This window comes from Moschus berezovskii, chromosome 19, assembly GCF_049115385.1.
Source record: "Moschus berezovskii isolate FMDL1 chromosome 19, NW_MosBer_1.0, whole genome shotgun sequence".
Taxonomy (NCBI): domain Eukaryota; kingdom Metazoa; phylum Chordata; class Mammalia; order Artiodactyla; family Moschidae; genus Moschus; species Moschus berezovskii.
In genome coordinates, this window is record NC_142478.1 from 69348453 (window position 1) to 69366787 (window position 18335).

Consider the following 18335-nt stretch of genomic DNA (forward strand, 5'->3'; position numbering starts at 1 on the left):
ATCCATTTGGTCTTGTATCCCTTGGTCCCAGCAGACTCAAAAAATGACAGTATTTGTTGCAGTTACTGTCTTTGTCATGGTTCGCAGTACTAATGTGGTCTCTATTGCACTTTGTGGCTTCGTTGCAACCTCCCTTCTTTGGAGGCAGCGTGGTAGATGGCTCCTGGGAATCCCATCCAGAAGACATAAACCACACCACGGAAAGTCATGAGGATCTGACACAGCCAGTGAGGGTTTTCTGGATGGAATCTCCAGGGAGGCTTGTAGGGATCCCCCAAGAGGCCCTGGTCCTTCATAGCCCAGAACCCACAAATACAAGACCTGGAGAGTTCCTGACCTGAACCAAACCCACATGACCAGACGGTGGCCATAGTAAAAGTTTCCACTGATGAATTGTCCCCAGCAGCCTCACCTCAGCCAGCATGCCAGGCTCGAGCAGGGTGCCTGTCTGCATTTAGAAATTCCTGTCTCTGAGAAAGCAATGTGTGCTGTGCTAAGTCACTGTAGACATGTCCACATCTTTGCGACCCAATGGACTGTAGTCCACCAGCCTCTGTCCGTGGGATTTTCCAGGCAAGAATACTGGGGCATATTGCCATTCCTTTCTACAGGGAATCTTCCCAACCCAGGGATCGCATCTGCATCTCTGACATCTCCTGCATGGGCAGGCAGGTTCTGTACCACTAGCTCCAACTGGAATAAGCCTTTATTATAGCAGAACTATTAAGTACACAGGACTTCAGATCCAGCAGGTCAAGTTTGCCCTGCCGCTCGTCAGCTGCGTGACTTTAAACAAGCCAAAGTAGGTGTCCTCATCATAAAAACTGACCGTGACAACCATAGATATAACCATGTGTCTAGCATATAATAGGTGTTCAGTTAACACCAGTTGCTAATTACCACTCAGTTTCAATGCTCCACTGCTGCACAGTATGTTATAAACCATTCATAGCAATAACCGAGCACCCTGGTTTTGAGCATTTCGCTCACATGTGCTCCATAAATGTACATTTTTTCCTGTACCGAAAGAGAGGCAGGAGTGGCTGGGAGGGAATGAGGGTAGGTTGGGGATTATGTCTATAAGCCATGAGTCCAGCTCACTTGAATCCCTGGGAGAGGTCAGGCTGACATCACACGGATTACCCTCAGAATTGTTTAGACCTTAGACGAGTGATTCTCAACCGGCTGACTTTGCTGGCCAGGGGACAGTTGTCAGTGACAATTTCTAGAGGCATCTTTGGTTGTCATTGGGAGAGGTTATGCTGGCATCTAGTGGGCAGAGGCCAGGGGTGCTGTCCAACATCCTGCAAGGCTCAGGACCACCCCCCTCCCACAAAGAATTACCCAGCCCAAAATGTCCGTAGCATCTATGTTGGAAAATACCTGCCTTAAACAATCTTATTTCGCAGTGTGAGGACGTCCTCAGAGTGGGAATGCCATAGTCCAGCCACATCTCAGCTTACGGATGAGGTCTTGGTCCAGTCTGTTTACTTAACAGGCAGGAAAAAAATGAAGTCCAGAGACGTGAAGCGAGCAGCAGAGCCTGGCCTCCAGTTTCAAATTCAAGTCACTTCCCGTGTCACATTCCTGCCATCTTCTGGGAACTGGAGATAAACACAGATGCCTTCAAAGGCAGTAGGTTTCTACCAGGGATGGAATTCCAAGCGGAATTCTTCTCACTGTTACTGATGATTGGGTCAAAATTGAATCAGACTGACTCTGGAGGCAGAGAATCAAACCACAACTCAGCCACTTCCTTCTTGTGTACCTTTCACAAGAGACCTTCGCCTGAGCCTCAAGTTCCTCATCTGTAAAATGGGCTTTCTGGTGCAGTGATTAAGAGAGGACTCGGACCACTTGGATTTGAATCCTCTCCACCACTAACTGGCTTGACAGGTTACCCAGTGGGGTACCCCAACAGTTCTTCATTTGCACGGATATTAAATGGGGACAGCCATAACAATGTGTCTTGGGGTTATAATAATTAAAAGAGGTGGTGCTAATGGTAAAGAATCTGCCTGCCAATGCAGGAGACATAAGAGACTCAGGTTCCATCCCTGAGTCGAGAAAATCCCTTGGAGGAGGAAGTGGCAACCCACTCCAGTATTCTTGCCTGGGAAATCCCATGGATAGAGGAGCTTGGCAGGCTACAGTCCATGGGGTCACAAAGAGCTGGACACAACTAAGCGTCTAAGCATGTAGATAGAAAAACTCCAAATAGTGCCCAGCTCATAGGATGCTCTCAGTGCATGTTGGCTATTCTGGTCAATACTGTTATCATCTTTAAGGATTTGGGGGGAAATTAGAAATAATATTTGCAAATCATCTGGTACAGAATGGGTGTTTGACTATTTTGGAAATTAATGGATTAAATGATTAATTTCTTAACCACTCCAAGAACACCAAACCAGCAGCTCTGAGTCCAAACCCTTCAACCCTGAAGCTCTGGCTGGATGTTAAGAGTCTATTTCTATTCTGTAAAAACATCTATTTGCCTAGTTTTTTAAAAACTTCCACATGTAAGTGATATTGTATGGTGCTCGTCTTTGATTGACTTCACTTTGTGTAATAATCTCTAGGTCCATCCATGTTGCTGCAAATGGCATTATTTCATTCTTTCTTATGGCTGAGTGATATTCCATGGTTGGAGGAGGAAACGGCAATCCACTTCAGCATTCTTGCCTGGAGAACCCATGGACAGAGGAGCCTGAAAGGCTACAGTCTACGGGGTCACGAAGAGCCGGACGCGCCTGAGTGAGTGAGCACACAATTCCACGGCACGAATGTATGCAAGCGTGCTCGTCACTCAGTGACTTCTGACTCTCTGCAGCCATGTGGACTGGAGCCCGCCAGGCTCCTCTGTCCATGGATTCTCCAGGCAAGAATACTGGAGTGGGTTGCCATTTCCTTCTCCAGGCGATCTTCCCAACCCAGGGATCGACCCTGTGTCTTCTATATTGGCAGGCAGATTCTTTACCACTGCACCACCTGGGAAGCCCTAAATATATCACATCTTTACCCATTCTTCTGCTGATGGACATTTAGATTGCTTCCATGTCTTAGCTGTTGTAAATAGTGCTGCGTGTATCTCTTTGAACTAGACTTTTCTCCAGACGTATGTTCAGGGAGTGGGATTGCTGGGTCCTATGGTAACTCCATGTTTAGTTTTTTTAAGGAACCTCCATACTGTTCTCTATAGTGGCTGCCCCAATTGACATTCCCACCAACAGGGTAGGAGGGCTTTCTTTTCTCCACCCCCCTTCCAGCATTTATTATTGGTAGTCTTTTTGATGACAGTCATTCTGACTGGTGTGAGGTGGTCCCTTATAGTTTTGATTTGCATTTCCCTAATAATTAGCAATGTGAAGCATCTTTTCATGTGCCTCTTGGCCGTCAGTATGTCTTCTCTGCTGGCTGGATTTTAGAATCGCCTGTGAAACTTTAAAAAGAATACTCTGGGGGACTGATTAAAATACCTTAGGGGGCAGAGCCAGCTCAGTGAATAACCCAGGGTGATTCTCGTATGAAGCCAGGCGACAACAGTTGGGCATAGCGCCCCCTCCTCTTGCTGCTGGCCGTATCGTACTTTGCTTCCAGGTCCTAGAATTTGTACTTTGTCACTTTCTATCTCCCCAGGGCCAGGAACAGTGACAGGCACATAGAAGGTGCTCAGTGAATTATTTTGTTATGTTCATTAATCCGTTCATTTATGAAAGAAAATTCCAGGGCAAGTTTGTGGGGGTGAGTCTACTGAGTTGCCACTGCCACCTGCTGGCCACTCTGCTGCACTACAGATAACACTCAGGAGTCAGGGGAACAGCTTCACCAGGATCTCGTCTCAGAAGAGAGACCATGGGGCTAGGGTCTCATCTGAAGGCTCAACACGGGAAGGAGCCACTTCCCAGTTTGCATGGTTGATGGAAGGACTCAGTTCCTTACCACCATCACCCTCAATGCCTTGCTACATGGCCAGTTATTGCTCCGAAGACAAGAGTCCTCTAGCAAGACAAAACTACAGTCTTCAGTAACAGCCTCACAGAAGTGACAGCGTTTCTTCTTGTGATTTTATTGGTTGGGAGTGAGTCACAGGTCCTGCTACAAAGAGCATTAATGTCGCAGGTGAAAATTGTTAGGGTCCGTCTTAGCCTTTCCACTGCACCCTCCTTTAGATAGAAAGGGGAAGGGCATTTCAGGCAGAGGGAACAGCATCAACAAAGCAGAAATGGGTGAAATAGTGTAACCCACCTGGCACAATATGACTAATTCGATGTAAAGCCAGGAACCAGCCAAGAGGAGGGCAAGAAGCAGACAAAACTATAACAGCCCAACAGGAGAACCTGCCTCTTCCCCCAGTGGAACAGAATCACCAGCTATGAAGTAATAAAAGACCCGCCTACTCCATGTTCTAAGCTGAGGACCTGAAGAGTCAGATTGATGACAAGCTGGAGAATAGTACCACTAAGCTGTAGAAATCACTCAGCTATTACAGGACTCCTTCAGGAAAAAGAGACAGCATGTCATCTCTTCCGAGAAGTTCCCCTATCAAGTGAGCACCAAAAGCTGTTGACAGAAGCTGGTTTCTCGGAAACACGGGTGGCAAGTACAGCTGTGATATGTAAAGACCTGGGTCTTTGTACAGCAAAGCAAGATCCAGAAGGAAAGAAACGTTTTTGGATTTGGCATGGAGAAAAGGAAACCTTTGTTCTCTGTGCGAATGCAAAGGGGTTCTGCTCCTGTCGAAAACGGGATGGAGGTTCCTCAAAAAGTTAAAGCTGGAATTACTATATGGTCTAGAAATCTCACTTCTGGGTATAGACCCACAGAATTGAAGGCAGTGTCTCAAAGAGGGTTTGCACACCCATGTTTGTATAACAGCATTATCTCACGGTAGCCAAAAGGGGAAGCCGTTCAAGTGTCCATTGATGGGTGAATGAATAAGCAAGATGTGGTCTCTCTGTACAATGGAATATTCAGTTCAGTTCAGTCATTCAGTTGTGTCCGACTCTATGACCCCATGGACTGCAGCACGCCAGGCCCCACAGTCCATCACCAACTCCCAGAGTTTACTCAAACTCATGTCCATTGAGTTGGTGATACCATCCAACCATCTCATCCTCTATCGTCCCCTTCTCCTCCTGCCCTCAATCTTTCCCAGCATCAGGGTCTTTTCCAGTGAGTCAGTTCTTCGCATCAGGTGGCCAAAGTATTGGAGTTTCAGCTTCAACATCAGTCCTTCCAATGAATACCCAGGACTGATCTCCTTTAGGATGGACTGGCTAGATCTCCTTGCAGTCCAAGGGACTCCTCAGAGTCTTCTCCAACACCACAGTTCAAAAGCATCAATTCTTCGGCGCTCAGCTTTCTTCACAGTCCAACTCTCACATCCATACATGACCACTGGAAAAGCCACAGTCTTGACTAGACAGACCTTTGTTGGCAAAGTAATGTCTCTGCTTTTCAATATGCTGTCTAGGTTGGTCATAACTTTCCTGCCAAGGAGTAAGTGTATTTTAAGCATTATAGTCCATGGAGTATGACTCAACCTTAAAAAGAAAGAAGATTCTGACACATGCTACAACATGGAAGACTCTTGAGGACATCATGCTAAGTGCAGTAAGCCAGTCACAGAAAGACAAACACTGTGTGACCCCAGTTACATAGTGTTCCTAGAACAGTCAAAGTCATGGAGAAAGAAAGTAGAATGGTGGTTGCCAAGGGCTGGTTGGGAATGGCGATGGGGCATCAGTGTTTGATGGGGATGGTTTCCGTTTGGGAAGGTGAAGAGTTCTGGACATTGCACAGCAGTAGGAACGTATTTGACATACTCAACTGTACACTTAAAATGGTTAACATGGTCCATTTTATATTATAGATTTTACCACAGTTTCAGTTCAGTTCAGTCGCTCAGTCGTGTCCGACTCTTTGCGACCCCATGAATCACAGCACGCCAGGCCTCCCTGTCCATCATAAACACATTTTAATGTTTCAGGATTTGTAGTCTTGTATGCAAAGCAATTTTCACTGGGTGTCCATTCCATCCAAGTGCTGAAAAGGAGCTATATCACACGCTGGCCCTGGAATGGGTTAAACCAGCAGTTCAACTCTGCAATAATTCTTAAGCTAGTAGGCATCATTTACGATGCTCCTACTGTATATCTTGAGGTCATTTATGCTGCTCCTACTGTACACCACGCCCTGAGCTTCAAGTATGCCTTAACAGAGTTAACGCATGCCTTCACAGGCTCATCTCAAGTGGGAGAGACTGTTATTAAATACCGTGCAGCGTGGGCAGTGTTGTGGTGGAGGAAGCACCAGACAGTGGCTCAGTTAGGGCTGGGGGCACCAGGGAAGCTTCCTAAAGAGGAGACTTGAGGATTGCATGTTGAAAGACAAGACTTGCCCAGACTGGTTGAGCAGCTGAGGTGCAAGTTGAGAAGCAGGAGGAATAGTTCATAATTTACTGAGTCCGTCATTTACTGAGTCCCTACATTTCAAGGGCATGCTAAGCAGCTGTACACATTATCTTACTGAATCTTCCAAATCCCTATGAGATAGGTACTGTTACTATTTTACCATTGAGAAAACTGAGGCTCAGAGAGGTTGTGGCCCTTGCTGGAGGTCACACAGCAAGCAAGTAGCAGAACCCAGATTTTTTACCCAGATTCCACAGCTTAGTACATTCTACTGTGCCCACATGTAACCCAGACCCAGAGGTGGGAGAGGGAAAGGTGAATTTGAGACAGTTGAGTGCGAGGCGGGGTTGCAAAGAAATGATGCTGCAGAGCCTGGCCTCAGATCACACATGCTCTGAATGGGAGGCCCCAAAGGTTTGCCTCATCTCATCAGAGATCCTTTTGGCTTGCACTTCAGCGGAGGAGTCCCTGGCCTGTGACAACCCAGGGTTACCGGAGAACGGGTACCAAATTCTCTACAAACGACTCTACCTGCCTGGAGAGTCCCTCACCTTCATGTGCTACGAGGGCTTCGAGCTGATGGGCGAAGTGACCATTCGCTGCATCCTGGGACAGCCATCCCACTGGAACGGGCCGCTGCCCGTCTGCAAAGGTAAAGAACCCCGCCCCCTCCCAGAGTCCTGGGGACCGAGGGATCCAGAGATGCCGGGACTGACTTGCAGTGACTCTAAATCTGCTTTTAAAAGCCGAGCTACCGTGTTTCGCTACATCTAAGACACCACCGTTATTTTCTGCACCGCTGAGAAAGGAAATGGCTACCAATTAAACTATACACCGTGCTTCTCCGTGCTTAGCACTTTTGTTTCTACTTCCTAAATGAGCTTCGATTTTTATCATAAAGGAGAGGCAGCGTGTTTTTGACTCCTACTTGGACAGCATGGCTTACCCATTTCCCGCCGCCTGCAGCCCCTTCCCACAACCACCTGTTTCCCGAGGGTGATGGGTGTTCCCCTGTCATCTCTGGGGTGTTGTCCCGAGATGCTCACCCCATCTCCGAAGGCTGCTGGTCCTGGACTGATGGCTGCGCAGGCACAGGCTCCGTGAGCGCCACCTGGTGGCACTGACTGTCACACCCCGTGATTGTGAAGTGAGGGCGCTCGGTCGCGTCCGACTCTGCGACCCCATGGGCTGTAGCCGATCAGGCGCCTCAGTGCATGGGATTTTCCAGACAAGAGTACTGGAGTGGGCTGCCATTGCCTTCTCCACGGGATCTTCCCGACCCAGGGATCGAACCCGGGTCTCCCGCATTGCGGGCAGACGCTTTACCGTCTGAGCCACCAGGGAAGCTCAAGAAATATTTCTTTGAGCCGCTTTTCTTTTGGGGGGAGGCAAGAATACTGGAGTGGGTTGCCAGTCCCTTAAGACACCCCCATCTCCGAAGTGGTTAAAAGAGGGGAAATGTATTTTAGAATCAGTGAACTCTTTCTAATCATTGAACTTAAGTTATGACGTACCTAGTGAGATTTGGGTCCACTTACAGTTATTCGCATGTTTCAGAGAAGGCAATGGCAAGCCACTCCAGTACTATTGCCTGGAAAATCCCATGGATGGAGGAGCCTGGTAGGCTGCAGTCCGTGGGGTCACAAAGAGTCGGACACGACTGAGTGACTTTCACTTCACTCTGGAGAAGGGAAGGGCTACCCACTCCAGTATCCTGGCCTGAAGAATTCCACGGACTATATAGTCCCTGGGGTCACAAAGAGTCGGACACGACTGAGTGACTTTCACTTCACTTTCACACTTATTCGCATCTTTCGGAGAAGGCAATGGCAAGCCACTCCAGTACTCTTGCATAGAAAATCCCATGGATGGAGGAGCCTGGTGGGCTGCAGTCCGTGGGGTCACTAAGGGTCGGACACGACTGAGCGACTTCACTTTCACTTTTCACTTTCACACATCGGAGAAGGAAATGGCACCCCACTCCAGTGTTCTTGCCTGGAGAATCCCAGGGACGGGGAAGCCTGGTGGGCTTCCGTCTATGGGGTCACACAGAGTCGGACACAACTGAAGTGACTTAGCAGCAGCAGCAGCATTCGCATCTTTGAGGTGTGACATTCTTAATCGTGTCCTAAATACATTCAGTGCTGTAGGCAAGTGGATTTAACCTTTTAATATATTAATACCGTTTTTGAGAATCAGGCAGAAATTCTCTCAATTCTCTCCCCAGGGGAAGAGAAACATACAGTTCTACATTTCTCCTTGGGAACCCATAACTTGAGTAAATCCCCAAATGCCTGTTCACGAAGTTCAGCATTAGGGCTTAAAAATACTTTCCTGGCCAGAATGTCCACTTCTTGGTATAGGCACAGAGTAAGTGAAAAAAGCTATTCAGACCAACACTGGTTGTTTGTACGAAAGCGTTATTCATGAAAGGCAAAAACACCCCGAGTGTCCATCTGCTGATGAACAGATAAGCAGAATGTGGCATATTCATATCGGAACACTGGTCAGTCATAGAAAGGAATGAAACACGAACCTGTGCCGCAGTGCGGATGAACCTTCAAGAGGTTATGCTCAGTGAGAGAAGCCAGACACAGAAGGTCACATATTGTATGATTCAATTCGAGGGAAATGCCCAGAATAAGTCAATCCACAGAGGTGGGACTTGTATTAGTACATCCCAGGGACTGCGGGAGGGAGAGGTAACTGCTTAATTGATACTGAGTTTCTGTTTGAGATGATGAAAAGGTTTTAGAACTAAATAGAGGTGATGGTTGTACAACACTGTGAATGTACTCAGTGCCCCTGAATTGGACACAGAATTCAACTGGTTAATTTTATGTTATGTGAATTTTACCCATATAAAAAAGATTTTCCCTGAATCACCTCACGGAGGCCTCATGACTCTACTCTGAGATAGGTGAGCCATTTCACAGATGGGGACAGGGAGGCTCAGAGAAGTTAAGTGACTTTCCCCAAACCACACGGCTGGTAACAAGATCAATCTAGGCTTTGCACCCACCTCTACTAACGGTGAATTCCTTGCTTTTGAAACCCCACCAGGTTTGAGTTGGTCCTGGCCCCTCGGGTAGGACAGACTGCCCACCAGGAAAGACACTGCCTTGGGAAATAATTGCCTTTGTCTCTCTGCTCCATTTCCACTCTTGAGACCTACCCCACCAACTCTGTAAGGAAATAAATCACTTCCTCTTCCCCAAATAAATGAGGTTCATTGCTTATGGTCTGGATTTGGAGAAATGACTGAGCACCAATATAAAGCCACTTCCTGGGACTCAGGGACCCCAGGCTCCAGCCTGGCTCTGCCCTGGACCACCTTTATGACCTTGGGTGAGCCCCGCTCACCCCCCACGCCCGACTTTGGTTTCCCTTTGTGTGAGATAACTGGATGATCCTAGGTCGGGGCTTCTAAGGGAGATCAGTCCTGAGTGTTCATTGGAAGGACTGATGCTGAAGCTGGAGCTCCAATACTTTGGCCACCTGATGCAAAGAGCTGACTCATCTGAAAAGACTCTGATGCTGGGCAAGACTGAAGGCAGGAGGAGAAGGGGATGACAGAGAATGAGATGGCTGGATGGCATCACCGACTCGATGGACATGAGTTTGAGTGAACTCCGGGAGTTGGTGATGGACAGGGAGGCCTGGCATGCTGCAGTCCATGGGGTCGTGAAGAGTCGGACACGACTGAGCGACTGAACTGAACTGAACTGGGCTTCTAAGGGAGAGTCGGTGACTGGGTCAGCAGCATCAGAACCCTGGGGGACTGGCGAGAGTTTTGGACAGGCACCCCAGAGACGCCACCCTGCAAGCCCAGAAAAGGGCCCAGGAAGCTGCGTTTCAGCACGTGCTCCGCCTCCCCCGCCTCCTCTCCTCCCCCTCCCCTCCCCCGCCATCAGGGCCACTGATCACACTCGGCTCCACATCTCCTTCCAGTTCTAAGGTTTTATGGAAGCTCATGCCCCTGCCAGACACGCAGTCAAGGCCCCATTCATGTCTTGGGTGGAAAACATCTGCCTTAATCTTTTCCATTTTCCTAAAGCCCTGGCTCCAGAGATGTCTGATACACTATTTTTTCAGCTGGTATTGTTATCATCACTTGGTAATGATGGAAGTCAGATTCACTTTGACCAAAGTTCTAATTAGGAAGCCTTGGTATTAGATAGGATGTGAGGATCGCTGGGCCTTTGGGGGGGTCACTGCTTCTCATTACCTTATCTTACAATCTTTTCATCAAAGCCCTTCATGTTGGGGATTTACATCCTTGAACCCCACCTGTGTGGGTATATTTTTTAAGAGTTTTTTGATGTGGACCATTTTTAAAGTCTTTATTGAATTTGTTACAATCTTGTTTCTGTTTTATATTTTTGCTTTTTCACCATGGGGCATGTGGGACCTTAGCCCCCCAGCCAGGGATCGAACCTGCACCCCCTCCATTGGAAGGTGGAGTTTTAACCACTGGACCACCAGGGAAGTCCCTGTGTGGGTATATTCTTGTGCTCCGTTATCATGATGACTTAGATGCCAAAGCGTGAAGATGCTAGCCTCCAGCATCCTCAACCTCCAGGGGAGTTGTACAGTGAATAAACAAAGTCCAGAGAGTTCCAGCCTAAGGCAAATAATGAATGAAAATATGGAATATAAATCCTATATTCCAAATCAATACGAAATAACAGTGAAATTAGAAAGGTTCACATAAATGCATATTTCCAAGCAGGAGAACAGTTTCTCCTCTAGCGGGGCTGAGGATTGCAGATGTTTGACTCACCGCTCACCATCCTCAGCCTTTGTCCAACACAAAACACTAAAGAGATCAGAACTATGTAGCTAAGGGCAGAGGCCCGAGGAAGCCGAGCAGGACCAAATCCTGCCTCCATCACTTAGAAGCTGCGTGGTGTCGGAGAAATCACTTCCCTTCTCTGAACCTCTGTTAAGTGGAGATGATAATAGTAAGCACCTAACGGGATTGTCGTGTTAAGCGCAAATATATATAAAGGCTTTTACGCCCAGTATCTGACACGTGGTGAGTATTCAGTGGTTTCTGCCCTGTTCCTTTCATATGTCTCATCTTCTCTAAGGAGCGTAGGGAGGGAATGAGGCCAGGCATTCCCTCTAATTCCAGTAGCCCAAGATTTCAAACAGAGACAAATACAGCACTAACTTCAGCAAAGCAGGGCATGGACTTATGCACTTAATCAGGGGGTGGGGGAGCGTGGGGCAGGGGGGCACCTTCATTTCATACAAACAGAGTGAATGCACTTGACACCAACCAGTGCTCCAATTTTCTCTTTCAGTTAATCAAGACAGCTTTGAACACGCCTTAGAAGGTGAGTCCCACGAAGAAAAACACCGCATTAACCAAGTTAATAGCAGAAAGCAAGGGAAAGCCCTTGGCGATCCTTATCCAGGTGCTTAAAAAAAAAATTAAGCAAAAGTTCTGCCTTCACATTGCTGAAGGTAATTTGAAAACAGATGATGTAAAGAAAAAAAAAAAAAAAACATTGTGTTTGCAATTTACAGTCCTAACTATGACCAGAAAGAGATTAGACGCCAGTTCTGTTCACGATGATGAGCAGAGAACATCAGGGGGTCCACATGCCTGAAAAAGACACGCTCCTCTTTCAAACTTTTCAACCATGTGGTGCTATTTGGAGAACTAAATCCAGGAACACCTCACCTTTCATGCTGAGCAGGCTCCTGGTTTCAGGAGGGAAACCTCTTCCTTGCGGGATGGTTTTCCCTCCATCTTTTTCTTCCCCCAGATATAGCTATCCCTGCCCCACCGCCGGCCCCTTGTTTTTGTGTGTGTGTGTTTCTGATTTTTGGCTGTGCTGAGTCTTTGTTGCTGCACGTGGGCTTTCTCTGGCTGCGGTGAGCGGAGGCTGCTCTCTGCTTGCGGGGCACAGGCTTCTCACCGCAGTAGCTTCCCTTGCTGCGGGGCACAGGCTCTAGGGCGTGCAGGCTCGGTTTTACAGTTGTGGCACATGGGCTTAGCTGCCCCGAGGCATGTGGGATCTTCCCAAACCCAAGATCGAACCCTGGCCCCTGCACTGGCAGGCAGATTCTTAATCAAGGGACTGCCGGGAAAGTCCCTGTTTTCTATTCTTTTGTTAGAAATTCCCAAGCGAGACTTACTAATGGGGAACAGATGTTAACAGTGATACAGGATTTTGTCTTCTTTTCCCTTTTCAACCCCTCTCATAGGTAAAGTGTTCTGTTCTGTGTAACCTTTATCTGGTTTGGTCCAAAACCACTCAAGTCAGAAAAAAAAGATGTTTTGTTAAAAAAAAAAAAAAATAAGAATAAGTTTCAGGGCTTCCCTGGTGGTTCCATGGTAAGGAATCCGCCTGCCCGTGCAGGAGACGCAGGTTCGATTCCTGATCCAGGAAGATCCCACGTGCTACGGCGCAACCAAGCCTGTGCATGAGGACTGCTGAAACCGTGCTCCCTAGAGCCCGTGCTCCCCAACAGGAGGAGCCACAGCAATGAGAAACCCACACACCACAACTAGAGAAAAGCCTGTGCAGCAACGAAGACCCCACACAGCCAAAACAAATTAACTATCTTTTTAAGTTAACCGACTGGATGATTTCTAAATTATTTTTGGAGCCGCTCATCTTTCTGACTATACGCAGTTCACTTAGAATCTGGGGCAGTGGGAATTACATGTCATGAGTTGCACTCTCTTGCAACAGATGACATTTTAATCCACGCAGATGGAACTGGGGCTCAAGTGTGTATAGGAACAGAGCCTGTATTAGCCAGTCCGCTGGAAAAAGAGGGCATTTATGCTGTTAGTCTCGACTCAGGCTCTTTCTTTGCTGTCTTCCACCAACCAGTGAACCGTGAGAACGTCTCAAATCCTGGGGGCATGATGTTCAGAGGGCATGATGCCATTGTGATGTTCTGTGCTCACGCATTTATCATAGGTATTAAAATTGATTTTTCAGGCCCAAACAGTGGCAGCTAATGGATTATAGATTGGCATGCAGCCGAGCTCTGTTAGACGTGGCCACAGAGAATGGCAGAGGAAAACGGACGTCAAGTGTCCCAAAGGGATGTGGGGCTTTGCTGGGAAAACACCCCCATCCCCCTTCACCTCCACGCTGAATTATCGTTTTCTCGTTGTTCAGTCGCTCAGTCATGCCCGACTCTTCGCGACCCCATGGGCTGCAGCGCACCAGGGTCCCCTTCCTTCACTGTCCCCCAGAGTCTGCTCAGACTCCCGTCCGTTGAGCCGACGGCGCCAGCCAGCCGTGTCACCCTCTTGTCAGTTGTCATAGCTCTTGTGATTTCTGCAGGCCACTGGGAGGTAGTGGGGGCTCCAGGTGAGGCCGGGAGGGTTACTGGGGTTGTGCAGCCATGGCCTCTGAGAAGCAAACCTGAGTCGTCACAGTTGGGGTGTCACGGGGTGTGTGGGTACCGAGCACTGACCTGGCTGCCCAGCGTCCTCTGCTGGTGAGTCTGATTAAGCGGGTCTGGGAGGGACCTGCCATTCTAGACACAGCCCTGTCTTCTCCATTGAAGTCGAGCAAATCTGCCTTTCCAGTTAGCACGTTGCGAGTTTTCTCCAAGTCTTCCCTTGTATTGGGTTTTAACCAGATTGTAACTTTTAATCACCTCGCCCCTTCCCGGAAGAAAATGAGTTGAAAGTGAAAGTCACTGAGTCATGTCTGACTCTTTGCAACCCCACGGACTGTACAGTTTATAGAATTCTCCAACCCAGAATACTAGAGTGGATGGCCTTTCCCTTCTCCAGGGGATCTTCCCAACCCAGGGATCGAACCCAGATCTTCCGCATTGCAGGCAGATTCTTTACCAGCTGAGCCACAAGGGAAGCCCAAGAACACTGGAGTGGGTAGCCTATCCCTTCTCCAGGGGATCTTCCCGACCCAGGAATTGAACAGGGATCTCCTGTATTCCAGGCGGATTCTTTACCAACTGAGCCGAGTTAAAAGCGTTTAATTCTCGGGATGTCTATGACCACCCCATCCAGGGTTGAGTCTGGGCTCTGTTGCAAAGGACCAGCCCCGTTTCCTCCAGTCTCTGCCTCTTCTCCCTTCTGGAGACAGCTCTCCAGGGAGGAAAGCTTTCACCCACTGCAGCATTGGCTCCTGGAGTGGGTGCAGGGCTGGGAGGGCGGGGGCCCTGTGCTGGGCGCCGGGTACCCTCACCAGCTGTGTGTTTAGTAGCAGAAGCGGCAGCAGAGACGTCTCTGGAAGGAGGGAGCGTGGCTCTGGCTATCTTCATCCCCGTCCTCATCATGTCCTTACTGCTGGGAGGAGCCTACATTTACATCACCAGGTACGGCGGGCTCCGGGTGGGGATGGGGGCTCTCAGCCCCTCAACGACCAGCAAGCTGAGGTCTCCTCGTCCAGCACAAGTCACTCTCTCCCCTTGACCGCCTCTCTCCAGATGCCGCTACTACTCCAACCTCCGCCTGCCTCTGATGTATTCCCACCCCTACAGCCAGATCACCGTGGAGACCGAGTTTGACAACCCCATCTACGAGACGGGGGTGAGTCAGCCTCCCTTCTCTCCCCGGGATCTCTCCCTCTTTGCTCTGAACTCATGGACATCAAAACAAGAAGTTTAATTTCCTTTTGCTCATGATGCCGCTGACAGAAAGGCGTGGCCAGTGGCTCATCCCCACCAAGACCCCTGTTGAGGTAACTGCTGCCCTTTTGGGGAGCTAATGACAAGCCTATGAGTCTGTTCGTTCTCAGCAGAAGGGTCACAGAAAGAAGGGGCTCTACCAGAGATCCATGGAGGGATAGCTGAGATGGGTCGGAGCCCAGCAGTGGCCTGGTGGCAGTGGGCAGCGTTCCCAAACATCTCATTAAATTCCATTCCTTATTGAGTGGCAGTGTGCACGTACCTACATATCTGAGCAGCAGGTCTTGTGTTGGTACTAAGAACACAGTTGAACCAAACAGACACAGTCCTTCCATTAATGAGTTTATAATCTCACAAAGGAGACAGACATCAAAATAATAACAGCCATAGGAGTGTTATTGGCCAGACACCTTAGATGCATAATCTCCGTGAATCCTTGTAACTCTTTGCGTTAGAGTCTTCTGTTATTCCCCACTGACTGGTGAGGACACTGTGGTTCAGGGAGAGGAAAAATAATTTGGTCAAGGTTGTCCACAGTCAGAACACAGAGCCTGCAGCCAGGATGCAAACTCTGTTCGATTCCATTCATCATTATGCTCCCCCCTCTCCCTTTGAACGTCAAATAGCGAAATATCCCAGTGAATATCTTAACTGCAACAAAGGATTCTTTTTAAGGGCTGTGAAAGAAACTGGATGGGGTGCTCTGAGTATATGATTGCGGGGTGGGGGGGCACCTGGAGGAGGTGGGAGAAGGCATCTCTGAGAAAGTGATCTACAGCTGAGACATGTACGGAGGCCAGGTCTTAGACGGTGGTTGGAGAAGACGCCGAGAAGCCAGGAGAGCGCATGCAAAGACCCAGAGGCCTGTATGAAGAGCCGATGACTACTCGTGATTCTGCAGCGTCCCAGCCCTTCAGTCCACTGTGTGATGCTGTACAGTCGTCTCCCAGTGTTTGGGGGGCATAAACTTGACTTGTTCCGTGTCCCTGCTAACCTTCTCGCACTCCCACTTACTCTGAGCTCCTGTGCTGGCTATTGATTTATGTGTGACAATATTATTGCAAATTTAGGAACCTGAAAAGGCACCCATTTATTGCTCCGTAGATTGTGTAGGTAAGTCCTCTCCTCCAGGACTCACAGGCTACAGTCAAGGTGTCAGTCAAGGCTACGTTCTCATCTGAGGCTTGACTATGGAAGGATCACATCCAAGCTCACATGGTTGCTGATGGCATCCAGTTCCTTGCGGGTTGTTGGACCGAGGGGCTAAGTTTCTTGTAGGCTGTCAACCTCAGTTCTTTTCCATGTGTCCCTCTCATAGAACGACTCACAACATAGCAGCTTGGTTTTTCAAAATCAGAGAGAGAGAGTCCCCTTGTAAGAGGAAGCCACAGCCCTATATAATATAAAGTACTGACATGACATCCTAACACCTTTTGTGTATTCTGTTGCTTAGAAGCAAATCATAGGTTCTGTCCACAGTTAAGGGGAAGGGATCATACAAGAATGTGAAAACCAGGAGGGTGGGGATCATGAGGCCCACCTTGGAGTCTTGCCACCACAGTCTCATCTACCGTGAAACCCAGACAGAATTGCTTATCTGTGTTGACCCAGTGGGAAATACAGACTTCCATTAAAGCATATGACAGCAACCCCTTCCAGGTCCAAGTCTCTGACTTCCCGTATCTCCCTTCTCTGCCCTGGGAGCCCGGAGTGTATTACACACACTCAATGAATACTGTAGAATTGGAACTAATTGCTGCCTAACATGTTGTGGTCATTTTAGATTTGCCACTGGTAAGACAAAGTCATATGTTATTTTACACATATGTAGCTTGTTTCTGAATCCTCAAAGAAGGTCAAGCTGATGAAAAATAGTACTTTAGAGAGTAGAGAGTAGACCTTATTAAGACATGTGTATCATTACGTGAGTAGACTTTTGTGTATCAGTCACCTAGAACTATGATAATGCTGAGTAACGAACAGCCCCTAAAGTCAGTTGCTCAAAGCAAAAAGCGTTAATTTGCTCATCAATCCATGGGACAATGTTTTTGGCTAGTTTCAGCTAGGCAGTAGTCCTGGTTCAGCAGCCGTCACGGACACATCTGGGACTGGCTTGTTAGCTGACGACCCAACTCTGCTGTCCAGAACTCTCATTCTATCATCAGCATCTTGATGGTGCTAGAGGCCATCAAGGCATGCTCCGCTTACGTTGATAGTAGAAGGGCAGACACAGGCAGAAACACACACGCACTCTTCAAGCCCCACTTTACCATAACCCACTGGCAAAAGCAGGTCAAGGTCAGAGTCAAGAGCACTGCAAAGTCCTCTGTCCAGTGTTGGATACAGAGAGGAGTGAAGATCCAGAACCATGCCATGAGTCACTCTGCCACACAAGGCGTCACCAGATCTGTGCTTCTCTCTCTCGCAGGAAACCAGAGAGTATGAAGTTTCCATCTAGAGAGAGCTCCACGTGAGACGGGGACTTACAAATACGAACTCAACTACAACCTCCTCGAGAGACTCATCCAGAGACCATGTGGCATTTGATGGAAACCCCGGAGTGTCGGCTGGCTTTTCTTTAGACTCTTTACTGGAGACTTACTGTTTTCTTCGCTGTATTTATTATATTTAAAATCGAGTTTAGGTGTGTGGTCAGATGTATTGCAGCTGCAGCCAAATTCGTGGCACGGCCTCAGTCGTGAAGACGGGTGGAGGACCTGTAAAATGGCAAACGCAGCAGCTGAGGGAAGAGGGAAAAAAAAAAAACAGAACACAACAGGCTGTCTCTCCCATAAGCAACTATGGCTGCATCAAATTGCATGCATCTTCAGGATCCATGCCCATGGTGTTTTCGTACAAATCTAAGTCCCAAGGTTAGGTTGGAAAGGGGTGTTTCTTCTTGGATTAACTGGGGTTGGAATTTGGCACGGAGACTTAAACAGCTCTGCTCCAAAATCAATCTGCATCCTTCCTTCCAACTTCCCAGGCTTCTCAAAGGACTCTCCCCAACCTCTTCCCCCCTGGCCCCTCTGAGGGCAGCAAAGTTGTTACATGAACATTCTTTTTCACCACCCCAGCCTCCCTGGCTGCTGGCAAACTAAGAAAATGTTTTCTTTCTATAAAGGTGACAGATGACAAAGGAAAGTTTTTCAGAGAAGATGAGCGATTTGAGTTCCAGTGAAGAACTGGATGAGGGGGATCGCTGGGTAGGGGAATGAAGTGGATAAAATGTTCTTTTCCATGACACTCTTGCAATGATGAAAGAGCAGGTAATTTATGCCCCCAGGGCCA

At 48.3% G+C, this 18335-nt stretch overlaps 1 protein-coding gene across 1 annotated transcript in view; it reads left to right on the forward strand.

Annotated features, from left to right (window-relative positions):
- SEZ6L (seizure related 6 homolog like) overlaps window positions 1-17502 on the forward strand; it is an 86692-nt gene extending 69190 nt beyond the window's left edge. Inside the window, exons 14-18 of the mRNA XM_088827861.1 lie at window positions 6871-7065; window positions 11723-11755; window positions 14618-14732; window positions 14844-14946; window positions 17473-17502. Coding sequence (XP_088683987.1) covers window positions 6871-7065; window positions 11723-11755; window positions 14618-14732; window positions 14844-14946; window positions 17473-17502 — 476 coding nt within the window. The remainder of the gene's footprint in view (window positions 1-6870; window positions 7066-11722; window positions 11756-14617; window positions 14733-14843; window positions 14947-17472) is intronic.
- The last annotated feature ends 833 nt before the right edge of the window (window positions 17503-18335 follow it).